This window comes from Anastrepha ludens, chromosome 4 (genome assembly GCF_028408465.1).
Source record: "Anastrepha ludens isolate Willacy chromosome 4, idAnaLude1.1, whole genome shotgun sequence".
Classification (NCBI taxonomy): Eukaryota; Metazoa; Arthropoda; class Insecta; order Diptera; family Tephritidae; genus Anastrepha; species Anastrepha ludens.
The window spans coordinates 118,759,147-118,779,750 of NC_071500.1; the positions used below are offsets into that span (position 1 = coordinate 118,759,147).

Here is a 20,604-nt window from a genome sequence, read left to right on the forward strand (position 1 = left end):
ATTTAAGTTACATACGTAAGAACTTAAAATGTTTTTCTTCTAAGTTTCATTGAGTTCGATAAATACTCCTAACAAAAAATAATCTCTGCCTCATGTAACTCAATTCCAATTCTATACCTATTTGCTTTATTTAGTGCCCATTTACACGAGGAGACATTTTGTTCGGGGGTAAAGGACAGCCGCGGAAGAGAGAAGGGAATTTGTCTCCTGTACTGGCGACACGCTTTGCTCTTCTTATTCGTATTTCCAATCTTAAAGCAATTTTTGACAGATGCTTCATTTGTTTTCTTCTTTTGTGGGAGAAGGTTCTGAGTTCTGTGTTGGTTTTCAAGCAAACGGAAGATAACAAAGATGACAAACATCCGAACACTGCTTGGGAAATGCACGATTATTTTTGCTAGTAAAGTAGGTATAATTTAAAATAGTTATGGGACATGTTTATGTTGAATTCTAATTTTCCCCGCATTTCTAGATACTCAAGTTAATTTTAAGTTAATTATTTATGTATGAAGTATTTTTAATTTAATTTTTTTTATTCAAGTACAACAATTTATAAATATATTTAAATAAAAAAAGAACAAATTATTTATTATTTAACCAGTTTGCATTTTTCATTCATATATTTAAGAAATTGTTGACGAACGTTTTCCGCTTTACATGTAAGCGCGTGCGAGAATACATCCGAACCAGACGATGCTAAAGCATTAAATGTCAAAATGTTGCCGAAAAAAATTTTGCCCGTGTGGCCGCGAATGAGACATGAAAAGAGAATTTCCAGTGTCTCCCTTCCAGATGTCTCCGTGTGTAAATCCGGTGTTATTTTCTATTTTTTCTACAACTGTTTAATGTTTGTCAAACGAATTTAATAACTTAGACGCCTTTCTTACTAGATCGAGCGCTCAACAATTTGAATTTACCCAAAAAAAAAATAAATAAACGAAGACTAAACTGGAGCATAATTCGCCTCTTTCATACAATAAATAATAGTAAATATTTTAATATTCGCTACTGGCACCAAAAACATAAATAAATAAAGTAAAATAAAATATATAACGTACGTACTACTAAAAAAGGGATGCGGCACACAAATTTCGGTAAATGACAAGATAACACGCGAGAACTTGAATACCAAAAATAGTCCAAAATAATAGCAATGAAAAATTTAAAGGGAACAGAGGAAATAAACACCTCTCTTTTAGATCAAAAAAAGTCCATGCACGAGGCAAATAACCGACGGATATGTTTGTTTCGCCAGCAGTGGATGAGTTGAAATCAATTTGTATGCGTCAATGTAAGTGTTAATGATTTGACAACAAAGTTGTTTTCGTAGCAGCAACATTATTGCCTTTGATGATTTCTGCCGCAACATCCTAGGAGCAACTGCTTGTAAAGCATTTGATTATGCTTTTTTACTGCCTGTGAAGAGTCACTCATCTAATAAAAATAAAAGTTTAATGAACATCTGATGTTGTTAAATCGCTAGAAAATAATAAAAAGTTGAAAGAGTTTCTGTTGCTTGTTCCGGTTTGTCTGACTTGAGTATTCCCCTCAAATTCACAAAACTACTTTTTTTCGAACGATTTCTTGGAAATATTGTCTTTGAGAAATTGTAAGAATAAAAAACATCAATAATGTGAAGAATTTTAGAATTATGAAATGCATTCGATCACTGAACAATCGGAGCATAATCAGATGCATATAGCGGATGTCATTCCAGTATATGAAATTACGAAAGATTCAGAAGAAAACAATGTTGTTTTTGTAGCAGTTCCCTAGGCTATGCCAGTGCGGTGTAGTCACAGATCGCCATCGCCTAACTCATCTAACGGTAGGCCCAGGAAACATGCTGTTCCCACAGGTTGGGTCAAGAGGAAGAGGGGTGTTAGGTGAGTGGTGACGGGGTGACGGGGTGCATTCACATGTATTGAGTATGTTGAGGTAGATTTTCGATAAGTAGGAGTGTAAGCTAGCCAGATCGCGATTGAGCCAATGTTACGCGAGTCTCGCGAGGCCAGATGAAATACAAGTGAATCAATCGTGATATAGCTATGGACAGGGAAACAACGCACTTATGGTGTCTTCCATACAAATTGTTATTTCTTAGAAGATTTATATGTATGTACATATATATTTTTATGCCAATGTTATGCATATCAGTTCTCTCTAATATCGGACTAACTTTTTCTATGTTTCTTCTTGTCATTATTGACTCGAAATGGCAATACAGCAGGACAAGGCCATCAAGAAGAAACATAACCTGGACCCTTTTAAGTCCTCTCGAGAGGTAACGCTGAAAATAAATGAGGAATGTAGCCTGAAAATGTCAAGCAGACTTGTGCTAAGAGTCTTAATGAAAATAAATTATATGGGCGTGTCAGCAGAAAAAACACGCTACTGTCAAGGCACGTTTGTTTTTTGCATATGCCCATAAAAGCAAAGACGTAAAATTCTGGGAAAATATCATTTTTGCGAACAAAACTAAAGTTCATATCATTGGTCCTGATGGGAAGAATTTTACTCATAGTGAAAAAAAGCCAGATCTCATCCCCGGTACACAAAAAAGAGCTTAAAGCATGGTGAGGGTAAATTGAAAATTTTGGGGCTAATTTTCTTGGAATGGAGTTGGACTAATAGTGAGAATAAATGTCAATATAGATAAGTTTGCTTGTCTTGATATTCTCATCGATAATGAAGACCCCAAGCATACAGCAAAAGAAAATAAAAATTGGCTTACAAAAACAAATACAGTTATGGAGTAACCCCGACTTTAACCCCATTTGAAATCTGTGGAACGATATTAAAGCCAAGGTTGGCCAAAAAAAATTCAAAAATGCAAATGAACTATGGCAAGGAATACAGGAAGCGTGGAACTTTATTCCTTTGGAGAAATTCCAAAAAGTTAATGGAAAGTTTAGATCTCAAGTGTGAAATAGTTTTAAAAAAAAATGAATACTCAACAAAATACTAATCAGATAAGTGATTAATAAGCATATTTTACCAATTTGAAACATCTAATTTCTGTTCGGTGAAGATTGATGAAAGTTCGCTATTTTAGTGTTCAGTTCAAAATGTAATAAATTCGGTTTTTTCGAGCTCCCTACAATTGTGGATATTAAATTGTTATGTGTTTTGTGTTTCTTTTTTTTGGTTTAACTGTAATAAAAGAATAAATTTGTGCGAAAATAACTGTTTACTAGGTCATTCAGTAAAAATAATCATCATAATACGTTATTGTGGGTAGGTGCGCTATTTCTCTGTCCATAGCTGTATATGGTATACTATGATACTTAAGTATAATAAAAAAAGTCATGTAGGTAAATTAAAAATTTCCTTAGAAGACTCACCGGAGGCGAAGAAAGGAAATGTTATGGAATAAATTTGGACCATTTTAAGAATGGACCGAAACTACGAAATGGATTTTCATGGCGCTTTAGCTGGTTAATGTCTATAACTCGATATCTAAATATAGGGTGTTTTTTTAGAGGTTGGGTTTTCAAGATGAAATAAAACGTATATAATTTAATGTTATGGCCAAGAATTTAGCTTTATTATAAAGATAAGGGTTTGCCATTATGTTTAAAAATGATTTCGGGCAAGTGGCCGCCGCGGCTGGCTCGAATAAATTCCAGCCGAGAGGCCCAATTTTCGACCACTTTTTGCAGCAATTGGGGCCGTATGTCAGCAATAACGCGCCGAATATTCTCATCCAAGACGTCAATCGTCTCGGGCTTATCTACGTAGACAAGCGACTTCACATAGCCGCACAAGAAATAGTCCAGCGGTGTTATATCGCACGATCTTGGAGGCCACGCCACAGGTCCACGGCGCGAGATAATGCGCTCACCAAAAGTTTCCTTCAATAAATCGATTGTTGCGTTGGCTGTATGTCATGTAGCGCCGTCTTGTTGGAACCAAAGGTCGTCCACATCAACATCGTCCAATTCAGGCACGAAAAAGTCATTAATTATGGCTCTATAGCGCTCTCCATTGACTGTAACATTATGGCCGGCTTCATTTTTAAAGAAATATGGACCAATGATTCCCTCTGCCCATAGAGCACACCAAACAGTGACTTTTTGAGGATGTAACGGCGTCTCAGCAATGGCTTGTGGATTATGTTCACTCCAAATGAGACAATTTTGCTTATTGACATACCCATTCAACCAAAAGTGAGCTTCATCGCTGAACAAAATTTTCTTGTTTTTTTTTCGAACCGAACCATTATTTTCGTAATAAATTTGCACGATTTGCAAACGTTGTTCAGGTGTAAGTCTATTTATTATGAAATGGCAAACCAAACTGAGCATAAATCAAGTGACAGCTCTCAAAACGACCATCTACGAAAAAAGTAGTGCCAACTTGAAAACCTAACCTCTAAAAAAAACACCCTTTAGTAACGGACATCAAGTCGGCATATGGACCAAAAAGATATACCAATTCAAATTTTAATGCAGAGAACATTTTTTTTGTTAGAATTCTTTTGAATAAACTTTTATTTTTAGGCATAAAACGAAATCTTGTCTTCCAACATTCTTGGTTCATACCGTGGGGTCATTGTCCACCTTGACAAAGGAAGAGAAATGAGCTTCTAGGGAACTACAATAGAGCAATCAACCAAGTTTGAAGCACTCCAAAATACCGAAAAAGAACATTCCCATGTCAGCCGATTCTACGTTACCGGAATGACTCGGGTTTTCCCCGACCAGGGGCTGCCGCCCCAGTAAACTAGCCCTGTCTAGTGTACCGTATCCCACCGAAAATGAACATACAATCGCAATTGCCACAAAGCAGTCAGGAGGCATCTTTTCGACTACACTGACGATGTCCAGCACCAAACCTGACTGCACTACTGGATCGACAGTATATAGACAGACATTAATCGACATTCATCGGGGGACTCTCACCACCTTCCTAAACTCCCGACCTCCGAACGCCGTTAACGGAGTCCAACTACTATCCATTGCAGACGAAGACCTTCTGCTACCTCGTCAGCCCCACGAAACTTAGACTTAATTTTTTTTTATATGCTTGTTCATTCCGCTCGGGAACATAGGGCCTCGACAAAACTCTTCCATCGGACACGGTTCTGGGCTGTTGTTTTTGCGCCGTCTCATGTGATGGGCTTGGTTGAGTCAGTACGATATTAAGTAGTTCATCGAGTTTTTCACCCGGCGTTTAAGATAAGATAAATAGATAGCCCTCGACCAGTTGAGATGAAGTAGATCGGGGCCATCGCATGTGAAGACATTAGCACTAAGAATGTTTTCGTTTCAATTCTTAAAGTCATGGTGACCGCACGTAACGCCACACTTTTTGGCAACACATCAAATAAATATTTAACCGAGCACAGCGCAACGCACATTTCTCACGCACTCAAATAAAGATGCTGTAAAAATATAGCGCAATTAAAACAAAAAATATAAAGGGAATAATTAGATTTGTGAGTAGAAGCATTAGAAAAGGTAAATAAAAGGGAAAGGTGGATGCATGGGATGCTGAATGAATCACGAGCAGTGTTAAAGGGAGCATGGCGACCTATGGGTGAATATGTTTATATGTATGTTTGTAATGACAACAACAAAAATGATGATTCACTAAAAACAAAAACGTAATTTGAAAATAATGAGCAAGCGATTTGTTTTAAAATTAAGTTTCAAGTACAGAATCGCACACAAGCAAGCACGCATATACATATACATATTTACTCATCTACATAAGTGTGTGCGATTGGTAGGGCATTTCCTTAGCGCTAAAATTAGTACTTGGATTATCAGTTATTTGATTAGATGAGGTTAGTTTGTTCATCCTCCTCCTTCCATCAGGTAATGACATACATTTTTATATTATATTAAATAGAAACGTAACAAAATTAATCGTGATTATTTGGCTTTGTTATGGCACCTACCTGTATTTGCACTTCCAACTCACGCACAATATCTTCGCGGGCCAAAGCCAACTGCTCCTGCAACCGCCTCTCGTACTCTTCGATTATCTTCTGTATAACTTGCGATTCGTTGTGTAGATTCAGTTCATCTTTGTCGATGATAATGAAAGATGTGTTAGAATCACGTACTTGCAGTGAAACTGATTCCTGATTAGCAGCATTGCTGTAATTTCGTTGATTCACCTGACTCTCGTGCGAGGTGTTCAAATTGGTCGTTGTATTGGCAGCCATCGATTTAGCAGCGATCTTTGTTGCAGAAGCATCAGTGGACGAAGCAGTTGTTTTATGAGCGGACTGAGTATAAGATGATATTTGATTTTGTTGTTATGCGTGTTGCGTGTCGATTGATTTGCATGTATGTATGTACATATGGATGTGTTCGAATTATGTGGTTAAAACACAAAAAGGATGCAAAAAGACATGCGGTTAGAATTATATTAAAACTTCAATACTTACACTTTATTTCTATGCATATAAAACTATTACTATGGAATATGAAGACTGAGATGATAAGACTCAAAGGGGAGCGGTATTTTATGCACGATATGGTAACATTCGCACAAATATTGATGTGTGCGCCAACTTCGAAAGTCTGCTTCTCGCACATGTGTACAACTTTATCCCTATAATGGTTATTAGTAAAAGTCTAACGAAATATTATTACTATTTCCTATGGTTTCAACGGTCTCCGTAATAAGATCGGCAGGTGATTGGCCTACCGCATTCGATTCTGGTGCTGGGGCCGCCAGCTAATACTCCAGACAGAAGTCGAGTTGCTTGAGTGGCAACGAAATATTAGTTTGGGAAAAGAAATGCATTCTTTTTGCGAAAATTTTTTGCACAAGTGGTTTAAAACTGCTTTATGGTCGATCTTTAGCTCCTGGACGATACAACGATTACTATCATGCCAACTTCGTTTATTACTGAGATTTTATCGACATCGACAACATTTTCTTTAACATCGAAACGTCGTGAACGGAATCGACCATAAACACCATTCACAGTCTCAGCGGCCCGACTTGCATTTTCCCCTTTTTTAAAGAAAAATTGTAAAATGTATCGCATTTTTTCTTTGTTGACTTCCATTGTTGCGTTGCACAAACTTATCATATTTAATTTGTCCACCCTCTGAATATTGAATGTCACGGAATAATGTCGCATTTATTCTAGCTAGCACACCATATTTATAGGGTGGCGCTTTCTTTTCTGCTTTACTTTCTGTGACACTGAACCGAGTAGCAGATGGACGACGAAACTCATTCCTTCAATAGACAAATGGGTCCAAAGGAACTTCGGGAAAGTGAATTACTTCTTAACTCAGTTCCTCTCAGGCCACGGATACTCCCAGTGAAACCTATACCGCATGGGCAAGGTCAGCGATCCCTATATACTGCATATACTGCAAAGCTCCGAGCGATGACACAGAAAACATGTTCTTTAGTTGTGACAGGTGGCTCGCGGAAAGAGATGCAGATTGGTGACATCGCGCCGAGCAACATAAGCAGCATAATGCTCGAACGCGAGAACAACTGGAATGCGGAACGCGTAGATTCATCGAGGACGTACTACGAAAAAATGATAGACCTCGACACAGTCAATGCTCGAACGTGGAAACAACTGGAACGCGGAACGCGTAGATGCATCGAGGACGTACTTCGAAAAAAAAGATAGACCTTGACACACTCAAACAAAGCGAAGCCTCACAGACAAAGACACAAGAAGATGAGCCTATGACATTAAAGCTGGCTACAAATACGGTGAGCTCTCCCGAGGTAATGCAGAAAGTATTCTCGGGAAAGGGTTTTCCAAATGGAGAGGAGGGATTGTTTTAGTGGCCACACCACTCAGCGCAGTAGAGAGCGATCGCTGTAAGTGAGAAGGTATTTTGAATCTTACTTCAGCCGTCGAAAAAAAAGTTCAACTTTAAGCAGGCGAACGTGTGGCACTTCTCCCCTCTACGAAAAGTCACATTGAAGCTGCTGAATTTTTCATGTCCTACTCTCATATGAAATACCCAGCATTTTCATAGGCCGTTAAGCAATACTTTCGTAATGTCGGGAATATAATAAGGAAACATTTTTCTTGGGACAAGAAAGCAGAATGTGTATGTAGCGAACAAATCGATCCGAATCCCCCTATATTCCAGACTTAGCTCCCTGGGCCTACTATTTGTTTCCCAATTTGAAGAAACGGCTAGCGGGAAAAAGATTTTATTTAAACGAGGAGGTGATGGCAGAAACGAATGGCTATTTTTTCAGACTTTGACAAATCCTATTATTCGAAAGGGATCAACAAACTAGAAGAGGGTTGAACGAAGTGTATAAGCCTGACAGGAGGCTATGTCGAAAAACTAAAGAAAAGGTTAACCCCAAAAAATTAAGTAGCTTTTATTTCGCACGGAATTTTTAAAACACCCTCGTATACTATTTTGTTCTGATCCCACCAAACATTACCTTCTTTGATATTTCCTCGCCGTTATGGAAGTTTTGTACTTTGACACACTGCCCCTCTGGGAAAAAAACTTTACTAATTTCTTGAGTATCATCAGAACTTCTCTAATGAGGTTTTCTCGTTGCACGTTCGTAGTTAAATTCGGATTTTATACACAAATTATTTAAGATTTAAGTATTAAGAGCAACTTCAGATACTAACAGTGGAATCAATCTAATAATCATTTTATATAACGCAGTTTTTAGCGCTCCGCGTACTTTGCATTGTTGCAACAATAACATATACAAAGCACGCTAGGTGCATACACATGCCTAAAATATATTACTTACCATAAATTCATCCTCCGGATAGCGACTTTCATAATACTTTAATTTTTCAGTAACTTTACGCAGTTGATCTTCATGCGTGCGCTGTATTTCATGAACTTTCTGTTGATAGAAAGCCTTCAACTCTGTGGCTTCCACGGAGCCCTACGATACCATTGTGAAAAACGAATATGAAAATGTTATAAAGACTAATATTTCAAAGAGCTTACATTGGCATCCTCATTGAACGTATCCGTAAACGGAGTAATTTGACGGTGGCTGGGACTAAGCAGAAGCGCTGCACGAGTTCGCTTCCGGGGCGAAGGCTCTTTTGAGCGTGATGTAGTGGGCACTGGCGCAATTTCCTCGGGCATTGGCTCTGGATCTGAGCCCTCTGACGAAGAGGTATCTCCGGTATGGTGTTGCGATTTTTGTGAAAACACGTCGTCCGAAAACCTGTAAGGATCATGCATATTATTAGCATCAAAAAATTAGACAATTTTAAAAGTAAAAACTCACTGTTTCTCCAATTCTGCACATTTAGTCTCAAAATATTTGCGCAGCTCTTCGACTTCTTTAGCATGTTTCGAGTCCTGTTCCTCACGCAACGTTAGTAATTTCTTAATTTCAACGTCTTTTCGCTGTTTATCTGCTTCAAGCTGGTCAATGATCTCCTTTTGGTCAAGCTCACACTTCAATTTGCATTTTTCCAGCTCCTGGCTCAAGTAGTCATCGAATTTTTTTTGGACCATGAAAAAAATTCGCACCTCACCGGGGCTGAGGTATTTCTGAAATTGTTCAATTTGCTTGCTAAACGGCGGTTGTGACCATTCGGGCGCCTCCATATCACCACCTCCGCCATACATCTCCGCTGTTTGACGCGGCACTGACAGTTGACGCTCACGCGAATTACGTGAATATTTATCTTCGTTGTCTGTGAAGAAATTACGTTCTAAATCGTCATCACTCTCGCTGATCAAATCCATCGAAATCTCCGAAATGCGTTGCCCACAATTGCTATCGAGATCGGCACGGGGCCAGGTGGGTCGACGAAGTGTATCCAGTGCATCACATAGTTGCTTGCGGAGCAATTGAACCTCATTAGTGAGTTTGTCGCTGTCCGTTTGCAACTGTTCACGAACATTCATCGATTGTTGGAGAGAATCTGTCAGTTTTGCAATTAGCTCATCCCGCCTCGATAATTCCATATATATATCCATGGCCTGAAAATATTTAATTTAAGTTTTAGCTGTTTCCTTTAAATATTTATTTGAATTTGCCTTTGCCACTTACCGGCCCCCCAAATTCTTCCTGAAACGTGCGATATTCAGTCGAATTTGTCACCAGCGAGCTGTTGGTGTCTCTGCCTGAGCCTAATTGTTGTTCGACAGAATTAGCGCCACTTGATTCACGCCTTTGTGATGTTTCTAATTGAAAGTTAAGCGCAGCCAGACAGGCATCTTTGCCCGCCACCATATCTTGTAACTCCGATACCTTGTTTTCCAGCATTTGCAGCATATTCAAACTAACTATACTATTTGAAGTGGTCGTTAAGTCTGCCGTTTGGGCCTCCACTTCGGCAAGTAGTGTTTTGTTATCATCTTTTTCGTCTGTAGTTGTCGCTGAGCGTTCCATTGACAACGAACGAGGTTCCTCAGCTGTTGAAAGCGAATTTCGCTCGCTTTCTTCGGTAATATCTTCGAGTGCATCCTTTGTAAAGTCACCTAAGGGTACACGCTCCATTGGTTTAATGACCTGTACTTCACCACCGACGTTGGCACTCACAGTGGCTACATCATTGAGGGAAATATAGTTTTGTTGATCTTTGCTTTGGTGTTTCATAGCCATAATGCGTAATTTCATAAGTTCTAACGACGTATCATCGTCATCATCATCGTTGAATGGTACTTCAAGCTCCGGTGACACACTAGTAACTTGATTTTTACTGCCAATTAAATTCATCAGCGCCTCTCGTAGCGCATTAGTGGCTAAGTCAAATGTGGAGGATTCATTTGTTTCCACGTGCTCAACAACAGTCTCTAAAGGTTCCACTTCGACTTCAGCCATCCCATGCAGCTGCAAAGTTTCTGATATAACTGCAAGCTTTGTTTCCACCAAGTTTGCTTCATTTAATGGCACATTTTCTTTTCTCCCACTAATATGAGAGGATACTGGGAGTTTAGTCTCGTGTAGGTTGACAGCTTTGGATTCTATGGCGCTTATTTGCTGATTTTTCTGCGCTCCGAACTTAGTGCTTCTCTGTTGTGACACTGTTTCACATTCTGTAGCATTCATCATTGCCTCTGTGACATTTGCATCCAAGTCGGTAACAATACGTGCGTAGTCAACTGTTTTATGATCGTCCAGTAAAGCTAAATTGGCACTTTCTTTAGTGACGTTCTTGTCAGTGAAAATTTGGTCTTCCATTCTGTCCGCAAGCAAGCGATTTACTAACGATTCATTGTGTAAGACGAAACTTGGGTTTAGAGAGCTCAAGTCTTTGTCATCTAAAGTATATTCGAAACTATGGTTACTTTCCACAATCTCTTCAATTGAGTGGTCTTTTTCACTGTGATCCGGCGATACGCTTGTCATCGGCTTATTGAGCTCGTGAGAGGTTCTCTCGGTTGGTTCAACTTCAACTTTGTTCAGAGACCCACTCACTTTTTCATTTAATAACGTACTTGTAGTATTTTGCTCATATTCACACGATTTCGGCGTCGATTCAGTCCCTGGCATAAGTAATTCTTCACTCTTGAGCGAGTCCTCTCCTTGCCTTGGTTCATCCACAAGATCTGAGACATCATTCGCTGTACTCTCATTGCTTAGGCTCGTCTCCCGTGGTTCAGCTTCAAAATTACTCATCAGTTCTTCATCGTGTCGCGAATGTACCACTCCCTTCTCCAGCGGTAAGCTCACATCCAAGTCTTCGAAATCCACCTCTGCTGAATCAGTCGCAGTCTTGCTGCGTTCAGCACTGACGTCACTAGACGTTTCATGACTTGCATGTGCTTGAGTCTTGTCTAACGGTACATTTACATCAAAATCGTCATCATCTTCCTCTTCATCCAACACAAAGTGCTGTGCTAATTTCCCACCAGACAATTGATCGTCGTCAATCTTGAATAGTTCGTCTTCTTCGCTGGAATTTTGTTTGGTCTTATTTATTTTTGCCGCATTCTTAATTGGCTGTACTAAACTATCCTCTTCGGATGTCTCAATACCAAAAAGCTGAAGTGATTTCGTTTTTTCCTTCTTTGGTAAAATTTGCTGTATATAGCCTGCTGCCTCAGACAGCTCCAACGAGCGTGCAGCCGACAAATCTGGAGCGTCCTCTTCACTAATTTCAATGGCTTCTTCAATTTCCTCTTCCATACTATGACCGCCACTACTGGCTGTTGTGACTGAAGTGATGGCACTTGGGTTACTATTCTTACGAGACGAAGTGGCCGTCGTCTCAGGCACTTCATCGGTCGTTGTCGGTGTCGTTGTTGCCGTTGTGCCTGTTGTTGCACTTTTTCCTAAATTGTCCATTTCAATAGACATCGAGCTAGTTGGCTCGTAGGCAAGTGAAGATTCTGCTGTACTATTTGTGCGGAAAGAATGGACGATCTCTTGCCGCAATAATTCCTCAGTATTAGTGCTACTGCTGCTGTTAAGTTCTGCACTGCAGCTACGTTCAATTACAAATGTGTGCCCGGAGTGATTATCGCTGTGGTCGTCATCATCGTTTCGATCATTGTACGTATCAAATTCAAGCTGCGACAGTATATCGGCCACATGCTGCACGTCAAACTCAGAAGTAACAGATTCTTGTGTCACGAAATCTAATGTCGGTATAAATTCTACGTTCTTTGTCGGTGGTTTAGGTGGTTCGACTTGTGGAGATGTAGTCTTTGTTGTGGCAAGACAATTCGTTGCCTCAGTGCTTTCATCAGTTATAGCATCCGATGGCTCTGACCGTTGATTTTCAATCGGTTTGAAATGACCACGCGGTCGCAGCAGGGAAGTTATCTATAAATAAATAATTTAAACAGCAAATATAATTATTTTTAGATCAAAAACTATATTGGAATTAGTGGAACATCCAGATATGGTAGAAAAATATATCTCATGGCATAATTAAATTTTCTTAAACCATTGTCATCAGCTCTATGCTACACTGCGAGAAGAGTATAGAAGTTAGTAAGTAAGCAAATCCCTCAGAACACTTCACGAAAAACGAAAACAAAAAAAAAAATTGTAAATGTCGGTATGAAATTAAAAGTACTTTAAAAATGCTTAATAATCCATATCTTGTCCAACGGAAATTGGAGACCCCTCATCCAGAGTTCCAACGACAGCCTATTCTACTTTACCAGTACATTTGGCTAATGCTTATGCTTTTACGACAGCAACAACTGCTCATCTAGAGAATTATGATATTTACCTGCTCAATAAAATATCGGCGATATCCTTTTCTTCACATAGAAAAACGAGCCTGATATACATTTTCAAAAGGGCGAGTAAAAATCTTGAAATGGATAATTTATTTACGAGTTTCAAGATTTCCCTTAGCCAAAAGAACAAAAATAGAATATACAGTCTATGTCAGAAAAAAGGAACAGCGATTATTCATGAAGTATAAAAGATATATACTTAAAATCCTTTTTTACATAAAAGTATGTACAAAACTACGAGTCGCAATTACTCAATAAGCCGTGTAGTCTCCATCGTTCTCGGGAATAGCCTGGCATCTTCCCGGATGCTTTGAACCAGCTTTTCTGCGTAGCACGTCGACAAAGAGGAAGATTTTGCGAACTTGACGAACGAGTTGCTAATAATTGTGGACAGGTTTTCCGGAATCATGCGTTTTCATAGTTCCCCACACATTTTCAATGGGGTTGGTATCTGAAGACTGGGAAGGCTAGTCCATTACTGTGACGCGATTTTCTTGTTTTGTTGTTTCTCAATGTGTTTTTCTGAGAGCAGAGGTTTTGATGATGTGGGACGGTAGGAATTGTTCGCCTCCTTCAGTGGTCGTTCGATGGTGTCGATACTTATACCTATTCTCTTTTTAGCAAGAATTGTGTGTGTTTGGCGAAGCCGCAAAGAAGGGTCTAGCTTAAAAAGTGGGACGATCAGTTTATCCTGCTTTTTTTGTCATCACTCGCTTCAAGCCGCGCTCGAAAAAGTCATCAACATTTTTGTACAGTTTATACCGCTGATTCCATATCACAACAAACTTTTTTGATTTTTTAATCACTTTTGCAGCCGCGGCGTAAGAAAATTTCGGCCCTTTCGAATGGGTGCATAAAAATACCGCCTCGAAACGCTTCATCTACTTCTCACTCATTTTTGTTTGGTTGCGTTTACGGGAAAGTTTCGAACGACACTAACCTGAGTTAGCACTGGCGTCGTAGCCCTTGAGTGGGACTATTACGCAGTAAAAAGCAGAACGAAATATATCTTGAAGTTACAATAAAAAACCCTGTTCTTTTCTTCTGACACAGGCTGTAGTAGATAAAAAATTCAGGTACAATAAATACCAGATACAGCACTGTCGCAAACAGAAGAATACGAGTGCATTGGAGCATTATGAGTGCATACTGAAGCGCTGAGGCAATGAATAATTGAACCTTTATCGCTTTATTGCAAATTCCAGGTGTCTTTATTTTAACACAGTTGTTTGTTGTTATTGCTACATATAGTAAGCTTACCAACCCCTTCCTAAATCACTTTGTTCGTACCTCATTCTAGTCGATGTCATCTAGAGCCAGAAAACATGTTGTTGCGAAAACGTGAGACTGAATGGTAAAAGGTGTCTCACGAGGCAGCTCTTCTTCCGTATTAGAATGTCATTGCTTAACAAATGGGTGCAGGAGGCGAGAGTTAGTGATGGCGGTGATGCCTATCGACCAATGTCGTTCAAGTTCTATCGAGTCTTAACCACTTGACGTATGTTTAGATCTCGTCTAATCGATCTAGTCTCTCGACGAAGTGTTTTCTCGGCTTCCAGTAGGTGCCTTTCATACTAGTGTGCGGATCAGATCATACTTCAATGTTTGCGCGATGTTTGGGGAACATCAGAGGCATACAGTTGAGAACATAACTGCGATGCTTTAGGCTTTAGGCGGAGTGATCTGATGGTGATTGCGATTATGTGTATAAAAAAGACGTTTATTTCTTGTCGGATTAATGTTCATTATAGTTCGACTTCCTTTAAATATAAAACGGCAGGCATACATAAATGTACGAGTGTACTACTAAGCCTCTTATCATATGTGGGAGCCACTCACAGCGCATTCGCATCTAAAAACTAATTGACCTCGGATTTTTCTTTTTATTACAATTATGGTAATAAGTAACATTTGTCGGAGAACTAATTTCACCAATTATTATTTTCGCAATGACAGACATGTAGTACAACAACAAGCACAAATTCCCATCTCAAAAATCAGCAGCAAACGAATACGAACAGAAGTTCAAAGCAGATGCATTTTATTGAATTGACCTGATTTTCAACTCTTTTAATTCCTCACAGAAGAGCGAAAGAAATTCCAAATTTCTCAATATGCAGCAATAAGCATTTGTGCATATCTACGAAAAATTAATAAACAATATTAGGAAATTGACAAATCACAGCTGTGTGGCCACAAGTGAAGCAGACGGCGCTACTTGAAAAAACATTGCAGGCAGAAGATTTTTGGATTTATGATTAATGAGTATGAAAAGTACCTGCTTTGCTAAGAATTTTATCCAACTACTTTATGCTCCAGTTTAGCAATCTTAAGGTATCAACTGAAAGATATTTGATTTAAAGCAAGCGTAGCATTAATTTGTCATTCACTCGTATGAAAAACCAAATTCTTGGGGTCACAGAACTGTTAATTATAAGTTGGCGAAATGGATCAGCTAGAGAGGTGAGGAGCAATTTTTTTTACTTAGCTCTACTTGGTAACTCAGTACTCATTCAAAATTTCATTCAAATTGGTTTATTAACTTATGGGATAGCACCGGCTAAACCAATCAAACGGGAAAAAGATAGGAACCATAGAGAAAAAACAAGTTCATCACCAAGTAAAGAAGTCACAGGGGAAAAGATTTATTCGGTTTAGACACTTTTTTGAAGAAAGAAGAATTATTTAGAAACAGCATTCAAGCAAAATAGAGAAACAATTGAAACGATTAGCGCTCAGACCGGCGACGACTTCCTCAGACATTGACGAAAATTGTATCCTGGAAGATGCATGTTTGAACAAGAAACCAAATTGCAAGAATGGTATCAATTATCAACTAATGGTGTTTTCTTTTCTAGTAATAATGTCGCATTTATTTTGCTCTGCGCCAGGACAGGACTTTCGTTTTTTTCCTCAAAATGCAGCACGTCGCTCAAGAACAGCCGAAAATATTGCTGTTGTAGCCGAAAGTGTTGAAGGAAACTCAGGTCTGTCCATTCCTCGTCGTTCTTTGGAATTAGGCATTCCACAAACGTCATTACACCGTACTTTGCATAAATATTTATGTCTTAAGGCTTATAAAGTCCAGTTAACACAAAAACTCAAGTCGGCCGATCATCAACAACGTCGTGTCTTTGCTGATTGGGTCGTTGAAATGCATGAAAATGATCCGGAATTCCATCGAAAAATCATCTTGAGTGATAAGGCCCTTTCCACCTCGGTAGCTTCGTCAACAAGCAAAATTGTCGGATCTGGGGCTCAGAAAATCCATGAGTTATTGTTGAAAATCCTCTCTATCCTCAACGTGTGACTGTTTGACGCGGTTTATGGTCCGACGGAGTCATTGGACCTTACTTTTTCGAAAATGAGCAACAGTTACGGTGAATGGATTGCGCTATCGAGAGAGGATTAATGATTCTTTATGGCCGGAATTGGATGGTATGGATCTGGACAACGTTTATTTCCAACACGACGGCGCTACGTGCAACACATGCAACGAAACCATTGATCTTTTACTGGAATAACACTTCTTATTGGAAAACCCTTTATAATAAAATTTACGTTCCAAATGGCTTAAAATCGCGTTGAGTGTTGACAAGGTTGGGTGTCTTCTTCCACATACAAAAAAAAACACACGCACAGGACCGCAACACAAAAAATGTGTAAGGCCAACGGGAGTTTTTAGCGATTTCAAACTTGCTCTATGGTATAGATATTCAAATTTAGGTGTAACTAAAATTTTTGAAAATTTATTGAATTTTACAGATTTTGTAAAAAGTTTCAAACTTGGATTAGTATGGTCTGTATTTTATATTTTTATAAAAAACATTATTTTGAGTAAAAAATACATACAAGACTTGACAAAATGTTGTGGTGGTATATTTTTTCGCAGACTATAGGTATATACACGTGGCGACAAAAAACATTTTTTTTTTTAATTTTATCCCTTCGTGAATGATGCCGTCGCGACATTTGCAACATTTGTGGCAAGATGTCATTAAGAGGAAGGAAATATTTCCGGGGTCAGTAGAGTTGAAATCAGCAAAAAGCTGTACTATTAAACACTATAAATCAATTTCAATTAATTCTGTGTTTTCTATTATCCATATAATATATTTGCTTTAAATAAGGGACAAATAACTCCAAAAACTTCTATTTGCTCTGAATAACTGCTGTTCTCTTCAGAGAAATTTGCCGATCGCAAAGGGTTAACTTATTTACAATAAAAATAGAGTTCAATCCATATGGGTCAAACGTTTACATTGTATACGAAATTCAGAAAAACTCATAAATTGTTCATCAAAATATCCAACTTTTCAATCTGTGTGTTTTAAAATACTTTTGATTATGCATTTTTATAGCCCATAAATTTAAAGTTTGAAGTTCCTCAAAAATCGCGTAGACTATTAAATTTCAAAAATATCAAAATTTATAATCACAAGGCGTGCGTGGCTTTTTTTTGTCGACGGGTGCATATGTTATATTATATTAAATATATAATTTGTGGAAGTGTTGAATTATCCTTGAGGAAACAAGTTTTTTGATGATGATGAATTTAAATCTGCTTCATGCTTATTTCCGTGGTATCAACTTTTGAAAAGTCTGCGAAGTGTATACGATTTAGAGAAGAGTGCTATACGAGTATTGAAAAGGAAAAATCATTTCATAACGAATTTGGTCATACATGAAAGATTTCTATTATAATTACATACAAGAAAGTTATGCTACTTTGGATGGAGAATCATATAAAATTTCCCTTTTTTTAAGATAATCTTGAAATATCTAGGAACATTTGGTTTAATTGAGATAAAATTTATGTAGATTCTAAATTATAATTCTGTCAGAAAGTCATTTAAAAAGCCCGCGTAAGGGGATTATCAAAATTAAAAAAAAGGCGAGATGATCAGTAAAAATATAATATTATATTATTTTGGGCCTTATGTGGCATTTGAGAGCGCAAATTCTGCGAAATAAACCAAAAAACTCACTATCTTACAAGGCTATAATCTAGAACGGATTTCTGGCAAAAAAATCAACAAATGTTACCAGAAGGGCTACTGATTTCTCCTGATATGGCTAAGGCTGACTTTTTGCCACTTCGATACCACTTTCGGTCGATAAAAGACATAACTCAGATTTAGCAACGAGAACTTTAATCGACTTCCCAAAATGCGTTCATTATTTTAAATCCACTTTTAAGGTGGTAAAATGCCTTTTATTTTCGTCAAGCGTTAGCAAGTGGCGAATCGATGAAGCAACTGGTATACATAAACATATCTGGGCAGCTCTAGAAAAGTCCTGTCTGAATTTTGATGATAAGATAAGATAATAAGTAAGTTAACCATACTCGCAAGACTCGCCGCTCGGTAACTTTGTTGTTGCTTTCGCAAGCAAATTTTTCGTCAAGTTAATCTAGCATAAAGAAAACGAGCAGAGAAGTGACGAACAGAAGAGCCACGTCAAATATTCCCATTAACTCAGTAATTAAAAGGGAAATATTGCAGCAAACACTTCACAATTATTTCTTGGATGACTATGTGGTAATGTGGTAATGCAACCAAACTAAATATGACGAGATACAAACTTTGCGCAAATGGGATATTCTTTTCCAATTTCTTCAACAAATAAATGTATCACTGTAAACCCTTTTCCTGGGTTTCTGGCCGAACTCCTCCTTCAATTTGTGGTTTGGGTTTTGATGGTTTTTTCCACGAATGGAGGGACTACAGTTCTTTGTTGTCTCCAACTGCAGGTAGTTTTTTATAGCAGAAATATACTCGGAGGTTTGCCATTGCCTATCGCTTGGTGTTTCAATCTCGGGGTTTCGAACCCAGGCACTGGGATAGAGATAGAGCATATGCAAGGTAGCGCAAAATTAACCACCCTATCAGAAGATTTTTAATTTTTGCAAATTGCGACGTACGTCAATCATATTTGACACTTGTGAACTAAACAGCTGCAATATTCCCTCCATTACGAAAAGGTCAAATAAAGAATCCCATCACGCAAATTAATTTTTTCATTCAATAAAAAGTTATTTAAAAACCTAATTGAATGATTAATTCTGCATCTCCATGTAGTGTGAGTATTTGGCCAACATCAACTCTGCACATAATGTGAGTATTCACCTATCACCTATCGGCTTCTCCATAAACGCACAAGGAGGATACCTTAACAAATTTGTCGAATTTTATAAGAATATAAAGAAATGCATTGATATAAATAATTATAGTATATACAATGAGTCCTGTGTTGGTACTCGTATAATAACAAGACAAGTTTTCAAGTTGCCTTGAAAATAAAAGAATACTAACAGATCCATCTGATCCTCATGAGGGTAATATCCCATATTATACAATACGCTGAGTTCGCTCAACGATTTGATTCTGTTTGTATTATTACGCTCTCGAAAAGGTAGATCAAGTGCGTACCCCGACTCATAAAGCTCAGGAAAAGTTACCTAGAAATAAATATACAATTATCAACATTCACACATGACCCCAAAATGCCAACAATAAAGTCTATTACAGATTATTTGTAAACGCTCGCAAATGATGTCACCGAACAAGAGCATTGCATTGTCACAATTAAAAAAATGCAGCCAGGCAAGTGCATCGCTCAACAAAAATTTATGTATATGTATGTGCATAAAAACATAGACTATCTGCAATTGTGCAACAAAAAAATTAATTTTCAAGCGAAGACAATTTGAAAATAAAAACAAACAAAAAACAATTTATGCACCAGCTGAGCTGAACATCATCAGCATAAACGCGCTTTAGAAAATGCTTGGCTTTTTTAATTTTAATCTGTAAAAGTAAGACAGCAGGCGATTTGCATGCCAACTACATAATTACACCTATGTTCACAATAACAGTAACGAGATATATTACAAAGATTTGACGGCGGCGGCAGCCCTTAGTCGGTAAAAACCCGATATATAGAACCGGCTACATGAGATAGTGACTCGCAGTGACAAAACTCCAGACCTGTCAAAGTACCGCCCGGACAGCCACGAGACGCCTCCTGATGTCTCCCTTGCACAACGAGGCTTTCATGCTCCCGGCTAAGAAGTACATTAAAATGCTCAGCAAGCAATTTTTGCTTGGATCTTACCATAGGACCCACCCCCGCCAACATTTGCTAGAGCCCGAGCCACCTCCTAGGCGAGTCAGGAGACCAGATCTAAGACCAAACACCACTGCAAGTACTGGATCGGACAGTTTATAGATAGTCATTAAAGGGAATTCATCGGGAGCCTCTTATCACCTTCCTAAACTCTCGACATCCGAATGCCATTGTCGGAGTCCAACCACCTCCCATTGCAGACGTAAAGCTTCAACTGCCTCGTGAGACCCGCGCAACTTTGGCTCAATCACAGTCTGGATATTGTAGCAGACTAAACTACAATAAAAATAAAAAAATTAATAAAATGAAAAAAGCCCCCACCAAAATGCAATGGGCC

At 38.4% G+C, this 20,604-nt stretch overlaps 1 protein-coding gene across 5 annotated transcripts in view; it reads right to left on the reverse strand.

The window, feature by feature from the left end:
• The window catches only part of LOC128860854 (pericentrin), a 93,838-nt gene that overhangs the window by 55,489 nt on the left and 17,745 nt on the right, over positions 1 to 20,604 (reverse strand). For 4 of the 5 annotated variants that reach the window (XM_054098625.1, XM_054098626.1, XM_054098624.1 and 1 more), the window contains 5 exons: positions 9,994 to 12,714; positions 9,220 to 9,923; positions 8,931 to 9,156; positions 8,725 to 8,865; positions 5,906 to 6,238 (listed from right to left, as the gene is read on the reverse strand). In XM_054098625.1, coding sequence (XP_053954600.1) covers positions 5,906 to 6,238; positions 8,725 to 8,865; positions 8,931 to 9,156; positions 9,220 to 9,923; positions 9,994 to 12,714 — 4,125 coding nt within the window. The remainder of the gene's footprint in view (positions 1 to 5,905; positions 6,239 to 8,724; positions 8,866 to 8,930; positions 9,157 to 9,219; positions 9,924 to 9,993; positions 12,715 to 20,604) is intronic. The other variant, XM_054098628.1, reaches the window with a different exon arrangement.